Source organism: Corella eumyota, chromosome 1 (assembly GCF_963082875.1).
Source record: "Corella eumyota chromosome 1, kaCorEumy4.1, whole genome shotgun sequence".
Taxonomy (NCBI): Eukaryota; Metazoa; Chordata; class Ascidiacea; order Phlebobranchia; family Corellidae; genus Corella; species Corella eumyota.
Window position 1 is genome coordinate 12,040,864 of NC_137490.1, and position 24,544 is coordinate 12,065,407.

The window sequence follows — 24,544 nt, forward strand, 5'->3', positions numbered from 1 at the left end:
GATGGAGGTGGGATGGAGGTGGGATGGAGATGGGAGCTTTAATTGTTGAGGGGGGACCCCATAGATAATTGCACATTTGCTTTTACATCTTATAAATAAATATCTTACTATTTGTTGTGCGTAATAATTTTAAAGAAAATAATTTTACAAATTAAACTTTTAAGGAAACTTTAAATATTATTACCGTATCATATTATCAAACGTAATATGACACGTCCCTTTAAGCTAAAGTTATAAGACATTAGCTTAAATTGTGGAGTGGGGGGACCCCATAGATAATTGCACATTTGCTCTTACATCTTAAATATACATACCTTACTATTTGTGGTGCGTAATAATTTTAAAAAAATTAATTTTAAAAATTTTACTTTTATGAAAAATTTAAAAATTTTTATCGAACCTGTTAACTTTTGTTAAAATGTTTTTCCGTTTATATAATTTTGTTATCTAAAATTTTTTAAATCTAAGTTTATAAAGTTTAGGAATTATCGCATTTTTACCATATCACAGTATCAAATGTAATACTAGATTTATTTGATAAATAAAATATGGTTCGAAATCGTTTGATTCTTTTTTATAAATATAATTCATTTAGTAGCTTTATTAATAAATTATAAATTTAAATATGAACTTTTTTATATTTAAACCTAATTTTAACAAACGAACATGCATTCATTGATATTGTAATAGAAAAGTAAACTAAATTTAAAAGCAAAATACCGATCTTAATTTTTTAGTAATCAAACGAGTATTAAAATATAATAATAACAAAACAATTAAAAATAAAAATTTTACACATTTTTGACTTACTTTAACATTTTACTTAAATTTTCAACCAATATTTTTTACTTTAATAGACAGCGAAAGGACGATTTTTGACGGCGACCAGAACGCTATTAAATTATTCAAGCGTTAAACTCACACTGATTCGTTATTTTATAAAAAAAACTAAAATAATAATTAAACGATATTTAGCTAGAGTTAAATCTTCATTTTAAATAGCAACATACAAAATAATAATACCAACAACATATTAAAATTTCAGAAAATTTAATCTTTAAATTTTAATAATAAAATATATTAATTAGTAATTAGTGACATTTAAATGTCGTAAATAGGTGGTTTGCGATTCGTTGGGATAATAACAAACATACTAAAAATTTAGAACTTTTACTTTTAAAGAACAAAAGTTATCGTCTTTCAAAATTCGGTCAAGTAAGAATAAAAACAACTAGATTTATTTGATAAATAAAATATGGTTCGAAATCGTTTGATTCTTTTTTATAAATATAATTTATTTAGTAGGTTTATTAAATAAATTATAAATTTAAATATTAACTTTTTTAAATTTAAACCTAATTTTAACAAACGAACACGCATTCATTGATATTGTAATATAAAAGTAAACCAAATTTAAAAGCAAAATACCGTTCTTAATTTTTGGTAATCAAACGAGTATTAAAATATAATAATAACAAAACAATTAAAAAAAAAATTTTACACATTTTCTACTTATACTTTAACATTTTACTTAAATTTTCAACCAATATATTTTACTTTAATGGACAGCGAAAAGGACGATTTTTGACGGCGACCAGAACGCTATTAAATTATTCAAGCGTTAAACTCACACTGATTCGTTATTTTATAAAAAAACTAAAATAATGATTAAATGTTATTTAGCTAGAGTTAAATCTTCATTTTAAATAGCAACATACAAAATAATAATACCAACAACATATTAAAATTTCAGAAAATTTAATCTTTAAATTTTAAAATTAAAATATATTAATTAGTAATTAGTGACATTTAAATGTCGTTAATAGGAGGTTTGCGACTCGTTGGGATAATAACAAACATACTAAAAATTTAGAACTTTTACTTTTAAAGAACAAAAGTTATCGTCTTTCAAAATTCGGTCAAATAAGAATAAAAACAATTATAAATACTAGATTTATTTGATAAATAAAATATGGTTCGAAATAATTTGATTATGTTTAGCATAAATTTTAATAAATGAAAAAAGATATGCGTAAACATTTACTAAGACTATTACATATCTTTGATTTTTAATAAACAAACAAGTATTCAAATATATTATACATACAAAAATTAATATTTTAACCCAGTTTTAAGTTGTTAATATCAGGATACACATTAGACTAAATTTTAAATTCCTAAAATTGATTTTTGATTTGTAATAAATAAACAAGCATTTACATATATAATAAATAAACAAAAATTATTTTTTAACTATGTTTTTTAACTATTTATATTATAAAATACATTATATCAAATTTTAAATACTTAATGTCGAACTTCAATTTTAAATAAACAAACAATAATTTAAATATAATAAACAAACAAAAATTAAATTTTTATCTATTTTTGAGATACTGATATCATGATATACAATAGACCAAGATTTAAAAAAGCAATAACAATCTTTAAATTTTAAAAAATAAACATCTATTAATTAGTAATTAGTAATAAAAATAAAAATTTTAATTCATTTTTAAGTAACTAATATCATGATATACAAATGGCCAAGATTTAAAAAATAAATAACAATCTTTAAATTTTAATAAATAAACACCTATTAATTAGTAATTAGTGATAAAAATCAAAATTTTAATTCATTTTTAAGTTACCAATATCATGATATACAAATGACCAAGATTAAAAAAAATAAATAACAAACTTTAAATTTTAATAAATAAACACCTATTAATTAGTAATTAGTGAAAAAAATTAAAATTTTAATTAATTTTTGAGTTACTAATATCATGATATACAATTGACAAAAATTTAAAAAATTAATAACAATCTTTAAATTTTAATAAATAAACACCTATTAATTAGTAATTAGTGATAAAAATTAAAATTTTAATTTATTTTTGAGTTAGTCATATCATAATATACAATTGACCAAGATTTAAAAAATTAATAACAACCATTAAATTTTAATAAACAAACACCTATTAATTAGTAATTAGTGATAATTAAATGTCGTAAATAGGAGGTTTGCGATTCGTTGGGATAATAACAAACATACTAAAATTTTAGAACTTTTTGTTTTAAAGAACAAAAGTTATCGTCTTTCAAAATTCTGACTAGAAAGAATAAAAACAATAATAATAATAATAATAATAATAAATACACTGACAATAACAATATGTTTCGAAATCTAAGATTTCGAACCATAATAATTTATTTAGTAGGTTTATTAATTAAATTATAAATTTAAATATGAACTTTTTTATATTTAAACCTAATTTTAACAAACGAACACGCATTCATTGATATTGTAATAGAAAAGTAAACTAAATTTAAAAGCAAAATACCGATCTTAATTTTTTAGTAATAACAAGTATTAAAACATAATAATAACAAAACAATTAAAAAAAAATTTTACACATTTTTGACTTATATTTTAAAATTTTACTTAAATTTTCAACCAATATTTTTTACTTTAATAGACAGCGAAAAGGACGATTTTTGACGGCGACCAGAACGCTATTAAATTATTCAAGCGTTAAACTCACACTGATTCGTTATTTTATAAAAAAAATAAAATAATGATTAAACGATATTTAGCTAGAGTTAAATCTTCATTTTAAATAGCAACATACAAAATAATAATACCAACAACATATTAAAATTTCAGAAAATTTAATCTTTAAATTTTAAAATTAAAATATATTAATTAGTAATTAGTGACATTTAAATGTCGTTAATAGGAGGTTTGCGATTCGTTGGGATAATAACAAACATACTAAAAATTTAGAACTTTTAGTTTTAAAGAACAAAAGTTATCGTCTTTCAAAATTTGTCGATTAAGAATAAAAACAACTAGATTTATTTGATAAATAAAATATGGTTCGAAATCGTTTGATTCTTTTTTATGAATATAATTTATTTAGTAGGTTTATTAATTAAATTATAGATTTAAATATGAACTTTTTTATATTTAAACCTAATTTTAACAAACGAACACGCATTCATTGATATTGTAATAGAAAAGTAAACTAAATTTAAAAGCAAAATACCGATCTTAATTTTTTAGTAATTAAACGAGTATTAAAATATAATAATAACAAAACAATTAAAAAAAAATTTTACACATTTTTGACTTATCCTTTAACATTTTACTTAAATTTTCAACCAATATTTTTTACTTCAATTGACAGCGAAAAGGACGATTTTTGACGGCGACCAGAACGCTATTAAATTATTCAAGCGTTAAACTCACACTGATTCGTTATTTTATAAAAAAACTAAAATAATGATTAAACGATATTTAGCTAGAGTTAAATCTTCATTTTAAACAGCAACATACAAAATAATAATACCTACAACATATTAAAATTTCAGAAAATTTAATCTTTAAATTTTAATAATAAAATATATTAATTAGTAATTAGTGACATTTAAATGTCGTAAATAGGAGGTTTGCGATTCGTTAGGATAATAACAAACATACTAAAAATTTAGAACTTTTACTTTTAAAGAACAAAAGTTATCGTCTTTCAAAATTCGTCAAATAAGAATAAAAACAATAATAATAATAATAATAATAATAAATATAATGACAATAACAATATGTTTCGAAATCTAAGATTTCGAACCATAACTAGATTTATTTGATAAATAAAATATGGTTCGAAAATATTTGATTATTTTTAACATAAATTTTTATAAATAAAAAAAGATATGCATAAACATTAACTAAGAATATTACAAACCTTTGGTTTTTAATAAACAAACAAGCATTTATATATATAATACAAACAAAAACTAATATTTAACCCAGTTTTAAGTTGGTGATATTAGGATATAAATTATAGTAAATTTTAAATTCTTAAAATTGATTTTTATTAAATAAACAAGCATTTAAATATGATAAATAAACGAAAATTATTTTTCTAATATGTTTTTTAATTACTTATATTATAAAATACATCATACCAAATTTTTAATGCTTAATGTCGAACTTTAATTTTTAATGAACAAACCAGCATTTAAATACAAAAAACAAACACGAATTATTTTTTAAATTTATTTTCGAATTATAAATATTATAAGATAAAACCGACCAAAATTTAAAAACCTAATAACAATCTTTAAATTTAAATAAACAAACACCTATTAATTAGTAATTAGTGACAAAAATTAAATTCGTTTTTGAGTTACTAATATCATGATATACAATTGACAAAAATTTAAAAAATTAATAACAACCTTTAAATTTTAATAAACAAACACCTATTATTAAGTAATTAGTGATAAAAATTAAAATTTTAATTTATTTTTAAGTTAGTAATATCATAATATACAATTGACCAAGATTTAAAAAATTAATAACAACCTTTAAATTTTAATAAACAAACACCTATTAATTAGTAATTAGTGATAATTAAATGTCGTAAATGGGAGGTTTGCAATTCGTTGGGATAATAACAAACATACTAAAAATTTAAAACTTTTAGTTTTAAAGAACAAAAGTTATCGTCTTTCAAAATTCTGACTAGAAAGAATAAAAACAAAAAGATATGCATAAACATTAACTAAGAATATTACAAACCTTTGATTTTTAATAAACAAACAAGCATTTGTATATATATAATACAAACAAAAACTAATATTTAACCCAGTTTTAAGTTGGTGATATTAGGATATAAATTATAGTAAATTTTAAATTCTTAAAATTGATTTTTATTAAATAAACAAGCATTTAAATATGATAAATAAACGAAAATTATTTTTCTAATATGTTTTTTAATTACTTATATTATAAAATACACCATACCAAATTTTTAATGCTTAATATCGAACTTTAATTTTTAATGAACAAACCAGCATTTCAATAAAAAAAACAAACAAGAATTGTTTTTTAATTCATTTTCGAATTATATATATTATAAAATAAAACCGACCAAAATTTAAAAACCCAATAACAATCTTTAACATTAAATAAACAAACACCTATTAATAAGTAATTAGTGACAAAAATTAAAATTTTATTCGTTTTTGAGTTACTAATATCATAATATACAATTGACAAAAATTTAAAAAATTAATAACAATCTTTAAATTTTAATAAACAAACACCTATTATTAAGTAATTAGTGATAAAAATTAAAATTTTAATTTATTTTTGAGTTAGTAATATCATAATATACAATTGACCAAAATTTAAAAAATTAATACCAACCTTTAAATTTTAATAAACAAACACCTATTAATTAGTAATTAGTGATAATTAAATGTCGTAAATAGGAGGTTTGCGATTCGTTGGGATAATAACAAACATACTAAAAATTTAGAACTTTTAGTTTTAAAGAACAAAAGTTATCGTCTTTCAAAATTCTGTCTAGAAAGAATAAAAACAATAATAATAATAATAACTAGATTTATTTGATAAATAAAATATGGTTCGAAAATATTTGATTATTTTTAACATAAATCTTTATAAATAAAAAAAGAGATGCATAAACATTAACTAAGAATATTACAAACCTTTGATTTTTAATAAACAAACAAGCATTTATATATATAATACAAACAAAAACTAATATTTAACCCAGTTTTAAGTTGGTGATATTAGGATATAAATTATAGTAAATTTTAAATTCTTAAAATTGATTTTTATTAAATAAACAAGCATTTAAATATAATAAATAAACGAAAATTATTTTTCTAATATGTTTTTTAATTACTTATATTATAAAATACATCAAACCAAATTTTTAATGCTTAATGTCGAACTTTAATTTTTAATGAACAAACCAGCATTTAAATATAAAAAATAAACAAGAATTCTTTTTTAATTTATTTTCGAATTATAAATATTATAAGATAAAACCGACCAAAATTTATAAACCTAATAACAATCTTTAAATTTAAATAAACAAACACCTATTAATTAGTAATTAATGACAAAAATTAAATTCGTTTTTGAGTTACTAATATCATGATATACAATTGACAAAAATTTAAAAAATTAATAACAGCTTTTAAATTTTAATAAACAAACACCTATTATTAAGTAATTAGTGATAAAAATTAAAATTTTAATTTATTTTTGTGTTAGTAATATCATAATATACAATTGACCAAGATTTAAAAAATTAATAACAACCTTTAAATTTTAATAAACAAATACCTATTAATTAGTAATTAGTGATAATTAAATGTCGTAAATAGGAGGTTTGTGATTCGTTGGGATAATAACAAACATACTAAAAATTTAGAACTTTTAGTTTTAAAGAACAAAAGTTATCGTCTTTCAAAATTCTGACTAGAAAGAATAAAAACAATAATAATAATAACTAGATTTATTTGATAAATAAAATATGGTTCGAAATTTTTTGATTATTTTTAACATAAATTTTTATAAATAAAAAAAGATATGCATAAACATTAACTAAGAATATTACATATCTTCGAATAAACAAACAAGCATTTATATATACTATACACACAAAAACTAATATTTAACGCAGTTTTAAGTTGTTTATATCAGGATATAGATGATACCAAATTTTAAATTCCTAAAATTGATTTTTGATTTAAATTAAATAAACAAGCATTTAAATATGATAAACAATTGAAACTTATTTTTCAAATATGTTTTTCAACTACTTATATTTTAAAATACATTATACCAAATTTTTAATGCTTAATATCGGACTTTAACTTTTAATCAACAAACAAGCATTTAAATATAATAAACAAACAAGAATTAATTTTTATTTCATTTTCAAGTTATAAATATTATAACATATAACTGACCAAAATTAAAAAATCTAATAACAATCATTAAATTTAAATAAACAAACACCTATTTATTAGTAATTAGTGTTAAAAATTAAAATTTTAATTTATTTTTGAGTTACTAATATCATAATATACAATTGACAAAAATTTAAAAAATTAACAACAACCTTTAAATTTAAATAAACAAACACTTAATAATTAGTATTTAGTGATTAAAAATTAAAATTTTAATTCAGTTTTGAGTTACTAATATCATGATATACAATTGACCAAGATTTGAAAAATTAATAACAACCTTTAAATTTTAATAAATAAACACTTATTAATTAGTAATTAGTGATAATTAAATGTTGTAAATAGGAGAATGAAAACATAATTTGATAATAAACAACATACTAAAATTTCAGATTTTTAAATTCTAAGGAACTAAAGATATCGTCTTTCAAAATTGGGACTAGAAAGAATAAAAATAATATTAATAAAAATAATAATAACTAGATTTATTTGATAAATAAAATATGGTTCGAAATTATTTAATTCTTTTTTATAAATATAATTTATTTAGTAGGTTTATTAATTAAATTATAAATTTAAATATAAACTTTTGTATATTTAAACCTAATTTTAACAAGCGAACACGCACTTATTGATATTGTAATATAAAAGTAAACTAAATTTAAAAGCAAAATACCGATCTTAATTTTTTAGTAATCAAACAAGTATTAAAATATAATAATAACAAAACAATTAAAACAAAAATTTTACACATTTTTTACTTATATTTTAACATTTTACTTAAATTTTCAACCAATATTTTTTACTTTAATGGACAGCAAAAAGGACGATTTTTGACGGCGACCAGAACGCTATTAAATTATTCAAGCGTTAAACTCACACTGATTCATTATTTTATAAAAAACAAAAATAATGATTAAACGATATTTAGCTAGAGTTAAATCTTCATTTTAAATAGCAACATACAAAATAATAATACCAACAACATATTAAAATTTCAGCAAATTTAATCTTTAAATTTTAATAATAAAATATATTAATTAGTAATTAGTGATAATTAAATGTCGTTAATAGGAGGTTTGCGATTCGTTGGGATAATAACAAACATACTAAAAATTCAGAACTTTTAGTTTTAAAGAACAAAAGTTATCGTCTTTCAAAATTCGTCAAATAAGAATAAAAACAATAATAATAATAATAACTAGATTTATTTGATAAATAAAATATGGTTCGAAATCGTTTGATTCTTCTTTATAAATATAATTTATTTAGTAGGTTTATTAAATAAATTATAAATTTAAATATTAACTTTTTTTAATTTAAACCTAATTTTAACAAACGAACACGCATTCATTGATATTGTAATATAAAAGTAAACTAAATTTAAAAGCAAAATACCGTTTTTAATTTTTGGTAATCAAACGAGTATTAAAATATAATAATAACAAAACAATTAAAAAAAAATTTTTACACATTTTCTACTTATACTTAAACATTTTACTTAAATTTTCAACCAATATATTTTACTTTAATGGACAGCGAAAAGGACGATTTTTGACGGCGACCAGAACGCTATTAAATTATTCAAGCGTTAAACTCACACTGATTCGTTATTTTATAAAAAAACTAAAATAATGATTAAATAATATTTAGCTAGAGTTAAATCTTCATTTTAAATAGCAACATACAAAATAATAATACCAACAATATATTAAAATTTCAGAAAATTTAATCTTTAAATTTTAATAATAAAATATATTAATTAGTAATTAGTGACATTTAAATGTCGTAAATAGGAGGTTTGCGATTTGTTGGGATAATAACAAACATACTAAAAATTTAGAACTTTTACTTTTAAAGAACAAAAGTTATCGTCTTTCAAAATTTGTCAAATAAGAATAAAAACAATAATAATAAATATAATGACAATAACAATATGTTTCGAAATCTAAGATTTCGAACCATAACTAGATTTATTTGATAAATAAAATATGATTCGAAAATATTTGATTATTTTTAACATAAATTTTTATAAATAAAAAAAGACATGCATAAACATTAACTAAGAATATTACAAACCTTTGATTTTTAATAAACAAACAAGCATTTATATATATAATACAAACAAAAACTAATATTTAACCCAGTTTTAAGTTGGTGATATTAGGATATAAATTATAGTAAATTTTAAATTCTTAAAATTGATTTTTATTAAATAAACAAGCATTTAAATATGATAAATAAACGAAAATTATTTTTCTAATATGTTTTTTAATTACTTATATTATAAAATACACCATACCAAATTTTTAATGCTTAATGTCGAACTTTAATTTTTAATGAACAAACCAGCATTTAAATATAAAAAACAAACAAGAATTATTTTTTAATTTTTTTTCGAATTATAAATATTATAAGATAAAACCGACCAAAATTTAAATACCTAATAACAATCTTTAAATTTAAATAAACAAACACCTATTAATTAGTAATTAGTGACAAAAATTAAATTCGTTTTTGAGTTACTAATATCATGATATACAATTGACAAAAATTTAAAAATTAATAACAACCTTTAAATTTTAATCACTAAACACCCATAATTTATTAATTGGTGATAAAAATTAAAATTTTAATTCATTTTTGAGTTACTAGTATCATGATATACAAATGGCCAAGATTGAAAAAATAATTAACAATTTTTAAATTTTATTAAATAAACACCTATTAATTAGTAATTAGCAATAAAAATTAAAATTTTAATTCATTTTTGAGTTACCAATATCATGATATACAAATGGCCGAGATTTAAAAAATAAATAACAAACTTTAAATTTTATTAAATAAACACCTATTAATTAGTAATTAGTGATAAAATTCAAAATTTTAATTCATTTTTGAGTTACCAATATCATGTTAAACAAATGGCTAAAATTTAAAAAATAAATAACAATCTTTAAATTTTAATAAATAAACACCTATTAATTAGTGATAAAAATTAAAATTTTAATTTATTTTTGAGTTAGTCATATCATAATATACAATTGACCAAAATTTAAAAAATTAATAACAATCTTTAAATTTTAATAAACAAACACCTATTAATTAGTAATTAGTGATAATTAAATGTCGTAAATAGGAGGTTTGCGATTCGTTGGGATAATAACAAACATACTAAAATTTTAGAACTTTTTGTTTTAAAGAACAAAAGTTATCGTCTTTCAAAATTCTGACTAGAAAGAATAAAAACAATAATAATAATAATAATAATAATAATAATAATAATAATAATAAATACACTGACAATAACAATATGTTTCGAAATCAAAGATTTCGAACCATAATAATAATAAATATAATGACAATAACAATATGTTTCGAAATCTAAGATTTCGAACCATAATAATAATAATAATAAGTATAATGACAATAACAATATGTTTCGAAATCTAAGATTTCAAACCATAATAATAAAAATAATAATAATAATAATAATAATAATAAGTATAATGACAATAACAATATGTTTCGAAATCTAATATTGCGAACCATAATAATGACAATAACAATATGTTTCGAAATCTAAGATTTCGAACCATAACTAGATTTATTTGATAAATAAAATATGGTTTGAAATTATTTAATTATGTTTAGCATAAACTTTAATAAATAAAAAAAGATATAAGTAAACATTCACTAAGAATATTACATATCTTTGATTTTTAATAAACAAACAAGCATTTAAATATATTATACATACAAAAATTAATATTTTAACCGAGTTTTAAGTAGTTAATACCAGGAAACACATCATGCTAAATTTTAAATTCCTAAAATTGATTTTTGATTTCTAATAAATAAACAAGCATTTACATATGATAAATAAACAAAAATTATTTTTCAAATATGTTTTTTAACTACTTATATTATAAAATACATTATATTAAATTTTGAATACCTAATGTCGAACTTTGAATTTAAATAAATATACAATAATTTAAATTTAATATTCAAACAAAAATTAAATTTTTTATCTATTTTGAGTTACTAATATCATAATACAAAAATGGCCAAAGTTTAAAAAATAAATAACAATCTTTAAATTTTAATAAATAAACACCTATTAATTAGTAATTAGTGATAAAAATTAAAATTTTAATTCATTTTTGAGTTACCAATATCATGATATACAATTGACCAAAATTTAAAAAATTAATAACAACCTTTAAATTTTAATAAATAAACACTTATTAATTAGTAATTAGTGATAATTAAATGTTGTAAATAGGAGAATGAAAACATAATCTGATAATAAACAACATACTAAAATTTCAGATTTTTAAATTCTAAGGAACTAAAGATATCTTCTTTCAAAATTGGGACTAGAAAGAATAAAAATAATAATAATAATAATAAAAATAATAATAAGTATAATGACAATAACAATATGTTTCGAAATCTAAGATTTTAAACCATAATAATAAGTATAATGACAATAACAATATGTTTCGAAATCTAAGATTTCGAACCATAATGAATGCGTGTTCGTTTGTTAAAATTAGGTTTAAATATAAAAAAGTTCATATTTAAATCTATAATTTAATTAATAAACCTACTAAATAAATTATATTTATAAAAAAGAATCAAACGATTTCGAACCATATTTTATTCATCAAATAAATCTAGTTCTTTTTTATTATTTTACGGTTCTGGAATTGTTTGAGTACTGTAAAGTACACATCATGATCTGTTTAATCTGTAAAATGTTTTGTATTTTTTTTAATTGTAATGCGTAAAAAAAACTGCAAAACTTTTTAAAAACATTTGAAAAAAAATTGTTTTTAGATGTTGGTCGGGTGAAAAAAACAGTCAACTTATAATATAGGACATCTTTAACACAATTATTGACAAAACAACGTTAATTTATTTATAAGTTGGAGCATAATAAATGAGTAAATTTACATTACATTTACATATACACGCAATCTAAAAATTCAATCACTTTAAAAAAAGAAATTTAAAGAGATATATTATATTTAGTATTATAATGAAAAAATGTGTTCTTGTAATGGATTTGCTATTTAAAAACGCTGTGCTCAGGAACGCATAGAGCCGCACTTTTTTTATTCTAATATAGCTTTCAATATTATTGCTATTGCGCGTGATACCGTTTTGGAAACACTGTTGTTTGGAAACTCTGCAAATTTCCCGCGCTTTGTCAAAAGTTTTGGCGGGAAAATTTTAGTCTGAAAGTTTTATTGTCGTAACTTGTTTTTGATTGCATACATAACAAAATTTATGCCACAAAAATACAAAATTTTTTTTTAACAATACACATTGCATATAAAAAGGGATTTTGCAGCCATAAATAGTTTCTCTATCGTTTAATTGGCAGATTGTTATATACAAACGGCATTGAAAATGGAGATTAAAGATTCTGACAATTTACGTAGAAACCGAGTTTCTCTAGCTAATGATTTAAATGGAACTGAAGTAATGCAAATTCTTGTGGGAAGGAAAATTCTTTCCGATAACATGGTTGAAAATATTCTAAGTAAATCTACAGAGTTTAATCGTAATGTAAGTACCAATTATGTTACACTGTTAGTTGTTAGTAAACTGTTGCGGTTGCCATTCAATCTGTTCTCATGTATATTCATCCAAGTGTATCCGTACAAGAAATCACAGGAATTTTAAAACGTACCTAAAAATACAAATTACTGCACAATGTACGTAATAAAATATGACTAAACTAAGGTAATATGCTTACTAATATACACACCCATTAATAAAGTATATACGGATTGTCCAGACACTGACTGACTAGTTTTTCTAGACTTGGGTCCAATTGACTGCCAATTGTACATACATTAGCAAATCTAAGCAGATTGTAAAACGATAACTAATTAACTATTTTATAACTTTAAAAAATTGTTTTTAAACAATAAATAAAACAAATCTATTATTGTTAGTATATTAATATTTAGCTATATTTTAATTGATAGGTTGAGTTCCTAAACATATTAAGACGACGTGGTCCTAGAGCTTTTGAGCAATTCTGTTTAGCTTTGCAAACCACAGACCAATCCCATTTATTAGAATTACTTAAACCAAGCAGAATAAGTACTGACAATTCTAACGAGACCAGGTGACCTTAAAATCTTTCTAGATTTGACTTAAGAACCAGGAAAAAATTTGCTTACAACTCAAACCAGATTTATTTTTTATCACAATAAAACACTTTAAATAGGGTGTTACTAATATTATTTTAGTTAAAAAACAGATTTTTTGCACTCGCATGCCAAATATAAAGTCTTTAGTGGAAAATTTCATTTTACTATAACAAACAACGGAACCTATTGATCATTTCTTTTTAGCAAACAACTTTTTACACCTAGCACTTTTTAAGAATGCTTTTAAATGTAATTAACTGTCTTTTAAAAATGAATGGATTTTATTACTGTATTACTTTTTATCACTGTAGGAATATTGATATAGTTAATGAAAGGGCCACCATCATCCAACATCGCAGAATTAATCTAACTGTAAATGACTTATATGTACAGCCTTCCTTTGATGTATATACCATGTTCAGTCCTCCAAAACGACATGCTCTTATCGTGAGTGTGACTGAGTTTGACCAATCCACACAACTTCATTATAGACAGGTATAATTTTAAAAGTAGTTTTACCTATTAGATAATGATGACTGACTTTTTTAGTTACTGCTAATTAAAAGCGTAAACTTCTTATGTGTTTTAAGTTTTTGTATGTTGTTAATAGGGTGGTGATGTTGATACAGCAAGTTTGCATCATATTTTAACCCAACTAGGTTTTCAAGTTACTGTTTTGGAAAACAGAACAGCACAGGATATTTGGTTGACAGTTCAGGTGGTTAAGTTGTCAACACTAAATAAATTGTAATAATTATTGAGTATATATATATTTATTGAATTTTTTTTATGTTTTTTAGAGATTTTCTGCTTTAGAGGATCATAAACATTGTGACAGCACAATGCTTTTTGTGATGAGTCATGGTATCAGTGGAGCCTTTTTTGGTAGTGATGGTGTAACGATCCAGATTGATGATATCTTTAACTTGTTCAGTAACAGAAACTGCAAACGACTTCAAAATAAACCAAAAGTAAGTAATCCACAAACTTCATTATTAGTTATGTACTGTAAATGTATTAAATGCATACTGTGTTACCATTTCAAATAAATGTAAACATTATGTATTGCATCTAAATGGCTCTTACGTAGTAAATTTGCTGGTTGTAATATTTTTAGGGTTTTTTCTTCCAATGTTGCAGAGGTAATGCCCCCGATATGGGTGTAGATATAACTGATGGAAAATTTCAGCAAGATAGCAATCCATATGTGAGCCAGTCTTTTCAAACACCATTACTTATTATTAAACTAGGCCGAAATTACTAGATATTTTAAATTTAATTTTGTGTTAGCCAATTAGACCTCAGTAAAATATACATTTCTTTACAGAATGACTATAGTAGCAATGTTGCAAATCGGGGGTATATTTCCAACCCAGATTTTTGTAACAAGCTGCCCAGTATATCAGATTCCTTAATTGCTTACGCAACTGTTGATGGATATGCTTCAGTAAGAAACAGAAGGGAAGGAAGTTGGTTTATTCAGGCATTAGTTCAAGTAAGATATTTTTTTAAAATAAAAACAAGAACCATAATTAAATTGCTAAATGTTGTTAATTTTAAGGTATTAGCTTTAAATGCCTGCAATAAAGATCTTAATGAAATGATGACAATCGTCAACAACTTGGTTTCACAAAGGGAGGTATACAGTCCTGATTCGAGATACCACAGGTAAGACCACCACTTAGTTATGTATTTTCTTAACTGTCTTTTAATATTTAAGTTTAAATATAAATATTTTTTAAATTTTTCTGTTTTGTATCAGATGCAAAGAGATGTCAGAGGTACAGTCAACTTTGCGTAAAAAGTGGTACTTTTTTCCTGGAATTTAAAGAAAAATTACTCAATCTTCTAAGTTAAATAATGGTTTAAATAGATTAAGTCATATACCTTTTTTAAATCTAAATTTTAATTAATGATGTTCTTGCTATTTTAACTATTTAATTTTATTTGATTTTTTCCATGAAGCAGGTTTTGCCTTTTTTAAATGTATTTTAATTTTACTGCCTTTTATTTATTTACTGCCCCTTAGTTTTCAATCATTTCTGTAATGTAGTTTATTTTGGTTTGTGTTTTTCAAATTAACATTAATTTGAAAGAAATTAGTTTTTATATTTTAAATGGTTTACAATAACGTCCGTCAAAATTCTTATATACATACTGTAGCGAACTTTGTGCGCTTTTTGACGCTTACACTTCCTCGGGGGCTCTAACTTACCTTGTGGCTTTAATTTACCTTATCTATGAGCCACTTTTCTTATCGTTTTTGTAAAGTGTTGGTACTTTTAGTGTATGCCTTTGATCTGATAGTTTAGTATAATCTTTTAGTTAAATTTGGAATAGGGATATTATATTATATTGCGTTATTGTATATATGTATTGTGTTTAACCTTGATTCTATTTGAATAAGGACAATTAAGTTAATACAACTGTGATTACATAATAAAATTGAGTGATTTTATAACAAAACCCGTTACAATGGAGGTCCTGCCGAGATCTCAAGAAAATGTGTTGGACGATTCGGAAATTTCTTTTAAATTGCACGAAGAAAAAGAAAATTTGCTTCAGGAAAAGACTAATGAAATACAAGAAAAAATAATAGAAGAAGTTAATGTACAATTAAAAAAACAAATGGGAGAATTTCATGCTAAAATGCATAATAGAGTTGAAGAGGTGGTATCTGATTTAATAACGAGATACAAAAACATAGAAACAAAGGTTAAAGTCTTCATTAAAGAAAACAACGAAACAATGAAGCAGTTACAAGAAGTTATATTTCAACAAAAAGAAAAAGATCAAGACCTGCAAGGTATTTTAAATGAAGCAACAATTGACGCGGAAAAAAACAGCCAACAATATGTTGCAAAGCGCCAAGGTAGAGATTACCGAAGCACTAAATTTAAAAGAAACGGTGTCGTTGCCTGCTAGCAAATTGGCGGAAGGTTGTTCGCCACGTTTTGACACTGTGACAGTAGACTCATTTGATGGCCAGTCGTCGTGGGAGGATTTCATCGCTAGGTTTGAATTAGCGGCTGAATTTAACCGTTGGTCAGAAAGTTCAAAAGGTGTTAGATTGGCCCTACACCTAAGAAATTCAGCGTCGAGTGTTGTAACCAGCCTACGCCCCGAAGAAAGAAAAAACTTCTCAATTGTTCGTGCGAAGTTAGACCAAAAGTTTGGGAAAAAGCTTATTGACCCGGTATCTCTGTTGCATACAAGAGTTCGTGGAAAAAATGAAAAATTAGTGGATTTAGCCGAAGAACTCAATAACATCGTAAAACAGTGCCCCATTTACGACTGCGTAGACAAAGAGCAGCTAGACTTGTTAAAAGCAAATTGCTTCACCAATGCCCTTAAAAGCAATTGGGAACTATATTCGACAATAAAAATGTATAGTCCCATTTCAATGGACGAAGCTTTAAAAGTAGCTTTACGTTTGGAAATTGAAGGAACGACCAGATACAATAAAGAGCGACCGATTCGAGCAATAAATTCTGAGCAGAAAGATGACGTAAGCCTTACTCGCGAAATAATCTCTATGCGCCAAGCCATTAACGAATTAACAGACACCTTATGCAAAAGGCCAAGTAACGTTTATGAACGACCCCAAAGTGGAAGACGAGCGCGAAATGGCAGCTTTGGCCGACAGGGAAACGGCCAGTAGTCGAGCCGACAGGGAAACGGCCAGAAGGGATGGCACTCGACTTTAAATAAGAACATCCCAACTGTTAATATTAGTGCGACAACTAACAGTCGCCAAAATGGACTTTATTGTAATATTTTTATTAATAATTGTAAATTTTTTATGCTCGTGGATACCGGCGCTGACGCCACGGTATTAAGCTTTAAAGCCTTTAAAGCAGCCAAACTGTCGCTGGAGCCATCACACTTCGTTTTAAATAGAATAGGCAATGAAAAATTACCAGTGCAAGGAAGTTGTACCATCAAGTGTAGATTCAATGCCATATATTATGACCACAACGTGTTAGTGTCGGATATATTAGAAGAAGGAATTGTGGTGTTCATTAAATTAATCGTAATAATTTATATTTGTGTTGTTCTACATTCTTTAATTGCACGTTTCTAATTTTCCAATTAACGACGTCAAACGCACCACAGGTGCTTCAAGTAAAAAAGCGTTAATTACTAAACCAAACACATTTCTTTCATTTCTAGTTGTAGAAAACACGTGCTCTCATTCTCAGTTGTAGAACTTACAGTAAAGTTAATATTGTTTTCTTTATTCAACATTTTAACTAACGACTTATTATTTAACGATTCTATTTGAATAAGGCAATAAATTTGACAAACAAATTGTGTAATTATTGGCATCCTTTATTGGTGACCCCGACGTGATTTTTTATTGGATTTACTGAAAATGAAAACAAGATCAAAAATGGAGGATTTAAAAAATTCTTCATCGTCAAATTCGTATTTTAAATCAACGGAATCTATTCGAATACCACCATTCTGGCCGGCTGACCCGCAACTTTGGTTCTCGCAAGTGGAGGCAAATTTTAGCAACAAAAATATTGTCGACCAAAAGAATAGGTTTGAATGTATAATAGCCTCGCTTGCACCCGAATACGCAGTAGAAGTAAGGGATATAATAATTACACCACCAACAGAAAACCCATACGATAAGTTGAAGGAAGAGTTAATCAAACGGACAACTGTTTCTGAGCGAAAGCGTCTTCAACAACTTTTGTCTAAAGAAGATATGGGGGATCGTAACCCCACGCTGCTTTTACGTCGAATGAAACAATTACTCGGACAAAGTATAAACTCTGTTGACAATGGTTTGTTAAATGAGCTTTTCTTACAACGGCTTTCTCCAAATGTGCGAATGATTTTATCCCCAAATCAAAATTTGCCGCTGGAAGATCAAGCACGAATGGCTGACAGCATAATGGAGGTCATGACACCGTCTGTGAACGTTGTGACGCAAAATTCAGACCAAAAATTGGACCAAATTATTGCTCGTCTTGAACGCCTGGAAAAAATCAACTTTGAACGGCCAAGAGGGCGCAGTTTTCGGCGAAACCGTTCTAACTCACGTTTAAACCCTGTTTCGCAATCTTCTGACTTGTGTTGGTACCACAACAAATTCGGTCCGGATGCAAGGAAATGTAAACCCCCTTGCAGGAAATCGGGAAACGCGGAAGGCAGCAACTAAAGACGACTGACGTTGTTGCTAATACTTCTAGTCGTCTATTTTACATTACTGATAAAACTACACAACGCAGATTTTTAATTGATACTGGAGCTGCATTATCTATTATTCCTCCAAATTCATTTGAACGAAAGCATCATTCTGACGGTAGAATTTTACATGCAGCAAATAATTCTGCAATTACAGTGTTTGGAGAACGTTCCCTGACCATTGATTTGGGACTGCGTCGGGAGTTTAAGTGGATTTTTACCGTTGCTGATATTCAACACCCGTTAATCGGTGCAGACTTTTTATGTCATTACAATTTATTGGTTGATATGCGTTTTCTGCAATTAATAGATGCTACTACACATTTTCGTGTAAACGGTTTAGCATCTAATCAACTATCAATCAACCCAACATTTATGCCTTTTACTGACAACGATCATAAAATGTCACAATATCGAAAATTGCTGGCTCAATTTCCAGAAACTAGTCAGCCATTGAAATTTCGATCCAGCGTTAGACACTCCGTTACTCATCACGTGACAACGCATGGACCTCCAGTGGTTTGCCGACCAAGGCGATTAGCATCTGATCGTTTAAAGATTGCCCGCAAAGAATTTCAACACATGTTGGATCTGGGAATAATTCGTCCCTCTTGCAGTAATTGGTCATCGCCATTACACATGGTTCCAAAAAACAGTGGAGCTGATTGGAGACCATGCGGGGACTATAGAGCTCTAAACGCAATCACAAAACCCGATAGGTACCCAATCCCCCACATCCAGGATTTTTCTGCTAGTCTTGCAGGATCAACAATCTTTTCTAAAATCGATTTAATAAAAGCGTATTTTCAAATTCCCATGAACAAAACGACATACCAAAAACAGCCATATCAACCCCATTTGGACTGTTTGAGTTTAATTATATGCCATTTGGATTAAGAAACTCAAGTCAAACTTTTAAACGGTTTATAGATCAAGTAATAAGAGGTCTAGATTTTTGCTATGCCTATATTGACGATATTTTAGTGGCAAGTTCTTCTGAGACCGAGCATATTCATCATTTAAATGAATTATTTACGCGTTTTCAAAACTTCAGTGTTGTGATAAACCCTGCTAAAAGCGTTTTTGGACAAACGGAGCTAATTTTTCTTGGCCACCATGTTAACAAACACGGTATACAGCCTCTTGACGAAAAAGTTCAAGCTATCAAAGACTTTCCACTGCCCAAAACACAGAAACAATTACAGCGTTTCTTGGGATTGGTAAATTTCTATCATCGATTTATTCCAAATTGTGCTAGGTTAGGATCCCCTTTGTACGAAATGATTAAACCAAAAACAACAAGATTAAAAAATTTGGAATGGAACGAAAATTTGGTGATTGCTTTCGACGCTTTGAAAAATGCACTTGCCAATGCATCAATGCTTTGCCATCCAAGTCAAAGTGCTCGGACCAGTATAATGACAGATGCCTCAAACGTATCTATTGGTGCTGTACTTCAACAATTTATCAATGATCAATGGAAACCAATTTCATTTTTTTCAAGAAAGTTAACTCCGGCAGAAACACGCTATAGCACGTTTGATAGAGAATTACTTGCAATTTATTGCGGAATCTTACATTTTCGTTACTTTGTGCAAGGACGTGATTTCACAGTGTTCACTGACCACAAGCCGTTAACTTACGCTTTAACAACAAACCCAGAACGTTGTTCACCACGTCAATCGCGACACTTAGACATTATTTCACAATACACCAATGACATCCGTCATGTCAAAGGAAAAGAAAATATCGTCGCTGATGTACTGTCTCGTCCCGATGTTTGCAACGTAGAAAAAGCAAGCAAAAATGAAATATTAGATTTTGTTGAAATGGCCGAAGCTCAGAAAAATGACAAGGAAATTCAAAATTTTCTTCAACTAAATACAACGGCGTTAACGCTAAAAGAAATTCTGATACCTGCGAGCAGCAGCAGCCTTATTTGTGATACATCAACTGGTACACACCGGCCTTTGGTGCCAAAAGAATTTCGAAAATGCATCTTTAACACATTTCATTCAAAATCTCACCCTGGTGTTCAAGCTACAAGAAAGTTAATAACTGCAAGATTAGTTTGGCCAAATATAAAACAAGATTTAAAAGATTGGACAAAATCATGCATTGCTTGCCAACGATCAAAAATTCATCGACACACGTCATCACGTTTGGGAACATTCACAAACCCTGATGCTCGGTTTGATCATGTTCATATTGACATAGTAGGACCATTGCCAATGTCAAATGGATTTCGATATTTGCTTACGTGCGTAGATAGGTTTACAAGATGGCCAGAAGCCATACCAATATCTTCAATCACTGCAGAAATAATTGCTAAAGCGTTTTATGAAAATTGGATTTGTCGCTTCGGTTCACCATCAACAATCACCACTGACCGAGGTACTCAGTTTGAATCGCAATTATTTAAACATTTGTTAAATTTAACGGGATGTACGCGCATACGAACCACGTCCTATCATCCATCTGCGAACGGAATGTGTGAACGAATGCACCGGCAAATGAAAGCTGCATTAAAAGCACAAACAAGTCCAGATCGATGGACTGACACATTGCCCTCTGTGCTGCTTGGCATGCGCACAACGATTAAGGAGGGCATTTCGGCTACATCTGCCGAACTGGTGTATGGAACTACGTTGCGGTTGCCGGGAGAATTTGTAACTTCAAGTACATATGAAAAAAACGATCCTGCCTGTTTTGTTACACAGTTGCGAACCGTGATGCACCAATTGCGACCGGTTCCGGGAATAAATAATTCGAAAACTTATATTTACATACCAAATGATTTAAACGCTTGTACACATTGTTTTGTGCGGGTGGATACAGTAAAAAAACCTTTGCAGAAACCTTATAATGGCCCGTACAAAATTCTTAAACGAGACGATAAATATTTTACTTTAAATATCAAAGAACGGTTGGAAAAAGTTTCTATCGATAGATTAAAACCGGCATATTTTGAACAACCTGTACCTTATTGTGATTTATCTTTAACAGCTAGTTCTAAAAAAAAGCATGACATAATTAAAACGCGTTCAGGACGCTCTATTCATTTTCCCAAACGTTTTGCAACTTACTTGTGTTAAAATTAAATTATTTTGTATTTTTTTTTTTATGTTTATTTCTGGTATCATTCGCTTATACTCACTGCGGGGGAGTCATGTGGTGTTCATTAAATTAATCGTAATAATTTATATTTGTGTTGTTCTACATTCTTTAATTGCACGTTTCTAATTTTCCAATTAACGACGTCAAACGCACCACAGGTGCTTCAAGTAAAAAAGCGTTAATTACTAAACCAAACACATTTCTTTCATTTCTAGTTGTAGAAAACACGTGCTCTCATTCTCAGTTGTAGAACTTACAGTAAAGTTAATATTGTTTTCTTTATTTAACATTTTAACTAACGACTTATTATTTAACGATTCTATTTGAATAAGGCAATAAATTTGACAAACAAATTGTGTAATTATTGGCATCCTTTAGAATCATTGGACTGGACTTTTTACAAAAATATCGCTTCAACATTAATCTTACATCGACCTTTCTTCAAAATGACCTTGAAAAAGTAAAACTTCAAGTGGTAACAAGAAAGAAGCCATACCCAAAAATGATCGAAATAGAAAACGAAGGCGTGTTTACCAATGACGACGATACCCAAAACATGATAAAAAGAGCCGTAAAATTTGTAGATTCGGATCAATGTAAAAAAGTGAAACACCTAATTGAAAGTTTTGTAAGGCATGCTAAAGGAAAACTTTCTACGAATTCTACCTTTCACCATATTAATACCGGTAACACAGCAGCAATAAAACAAAGGCCGCGAAGGTTGCAGCAATCCAAGCAAGTAGAAGCTGACAAGCTTGTAAAAAAAATGCTAGAAGACGGAATAATTTCTCCGTCTTTTAGTCCTTGGTGCTCACCAGTAGTATTGGTGAAGAAAAAAGATGGCACAACTCGGTTCTGTGTGGATTACCGCCAGTTAAACAATATAACTAAAAAGGATTTCTATCCCTTGCCAGAAATAGATTCTATATTAGATGCAGTCAGTGGGTCAAAATGGTTTGCCACGCTTGACTTGAAGTGCGGTTATTGGCAGGTGCTGGTTGACCCAGATGACAAAGAAAAAACAGCCTTCTCAACTGGAAATGGATTATATCATTTTAACGTAATGCCATTTGGACTTTGTGGTAGTCCAAGTACGTTTGAGAGATTGATGGAACAAGTGTTGCAAGGTATACCATACTCTGTTTGTCTCGTATACTTGGATGATATATTAATTCACGCTAAAACGTTTAACCAACTTTATGAAAACCTGGAAGTAGTTTTTAAACGTCTAATGAACGCTAACCTCATGCTAAATTCAGCAAAGTGTAACTTATTTTGCAATAAAGTAGAATACCTGGGACACGTCATTTCGGCCAGTGGAATATCAACATCACCAGAATATCAACATCACCAAAAGTAAAAGCTGTTAAGGAATGGCCACAACCAACCAGCCTTAAGCAATTGCAGAGCTTCCTGGGATTAGCATCCCACTATAGAAAATTTATAAAAAATTTTGCGGATTTAGCTCAACCGTTGTATGGTCTTTTGGAAAAAGATAAAAAGTTTGTTTGGACGCGGGATTGCACAAATTCTTTCAAAAACTTAAAGCTTGGACTTATCACAGCACCAGTTTTAAGCTTTGCAACCCCTAACAGTCAGTTTATAATTGACGCTGACGCTAGTGACAGCGCCATAGGAGCTGTGTTGAGCCAACGCAACGAAACCGGTAACAAGTGTGTTATTGAATATTATGCAAAAGCTATTTCAAGGCAAGAAAGAAACTATTGCACAACCCGGAAAGAGCTTTTGGCAATTGTTAGGGCCGTAAAACATTTTCATTTTTATATTTACGGTCGAACAGTGCACATAAGGAGTGACCATGGTTCCGTAAAATGGCTTTTGAATTTTAAAAATCCAGATGGTCAAATGGCTCGCTGGCTTGAAAGGCTGGAGCAATACGACATTAAAATCTTTTATCGTCCTGGTGTGCAACATAATAATGCAGATGCATTGTCGCGCAGACCGTGCATAGCTGATAACTGCAACTACTGTAATCGAGCAGAAAGTAATTTTTTACCAATTGATACTTGTGTTTATTCGTGTATCTCAAACACCGTTTCCGACACTGAACTGCGTGAGGCTCAGCTAGGCGATCCCGAGATAAAATGTATTCTGCTGTGGAAGGAAGCCAGCGATGTTCGACCCGACTAGTGCCAAGTGTCACCCTTAAGCCAAACAGCTAAATCATATTACCATCGATGGGCTTCGCTTGTCGTAAAAAATGGTATATTGTATCGGGCATGGGAAAACTCCAGTGGTAC

General features: G+C 26.7%; 1 protein-coding gene across 1 annotated transcript; it reads left to right on the forward strand.

Annotated features, from left to right (window-relative positions):
- Nucleotides 1–13,070: 13,070 nt before the first annotated feature.
- On the forward strand, nucleotides 13,071–16,608 carry LOC145763407 (caspase-2-like). Its single transcript, XM_082574848.1, has 9 exons — nucleotides 13,071–13,374; nucleotides 13,800–13,942; nucleotides 14,279–14,462; nucleotides 14,578–14,685; nucleotides 14,768–14,938; nucleotides 15,085–15,174; nucleotides 15,295–15,462; nucleotides 15,529–15,635; nucleotides 15,730–16,608. The coding sequence occupies exons 1-9, from the start codon at nucleotides 13,216–13,218 to the stop codon at nucleotides 15,794–15,796; spliced, it is 1,197 nt and encodes a 398-aa protein (XP_082430974.1). The 5' UTR covers nucleotides 13,071–13,215; the 3' UTR covers nucleotides 15,797–16,608.
- The last annotated feature ends 7,936 nt before the right edge of the window (nucleotides 16,609–24,544 follow it).

Coding starts and splice junctions, on each gene's coding strand:
- LOC145763407 (XM_082574848.1), top strand. CDS start 13,216: ATGGAGATTAAAGATTCTGACAATTTACGTAGAAACCGAGTTTCTCTA. Junction 13,375..13,799: donor CTACAGAGTTTAATCGTAAT/GTAAGTACCAAT, acceptor TTTAATTGATAG/GTTGAGTTCCTAAACATATT. Junction 15,636..15,729: donor CCTGATTCGAGATACCACAG/GTAAGACCACCA, acceptor GTTTTGTATCAG/ATGCAAAGAGATGTCAGAGG.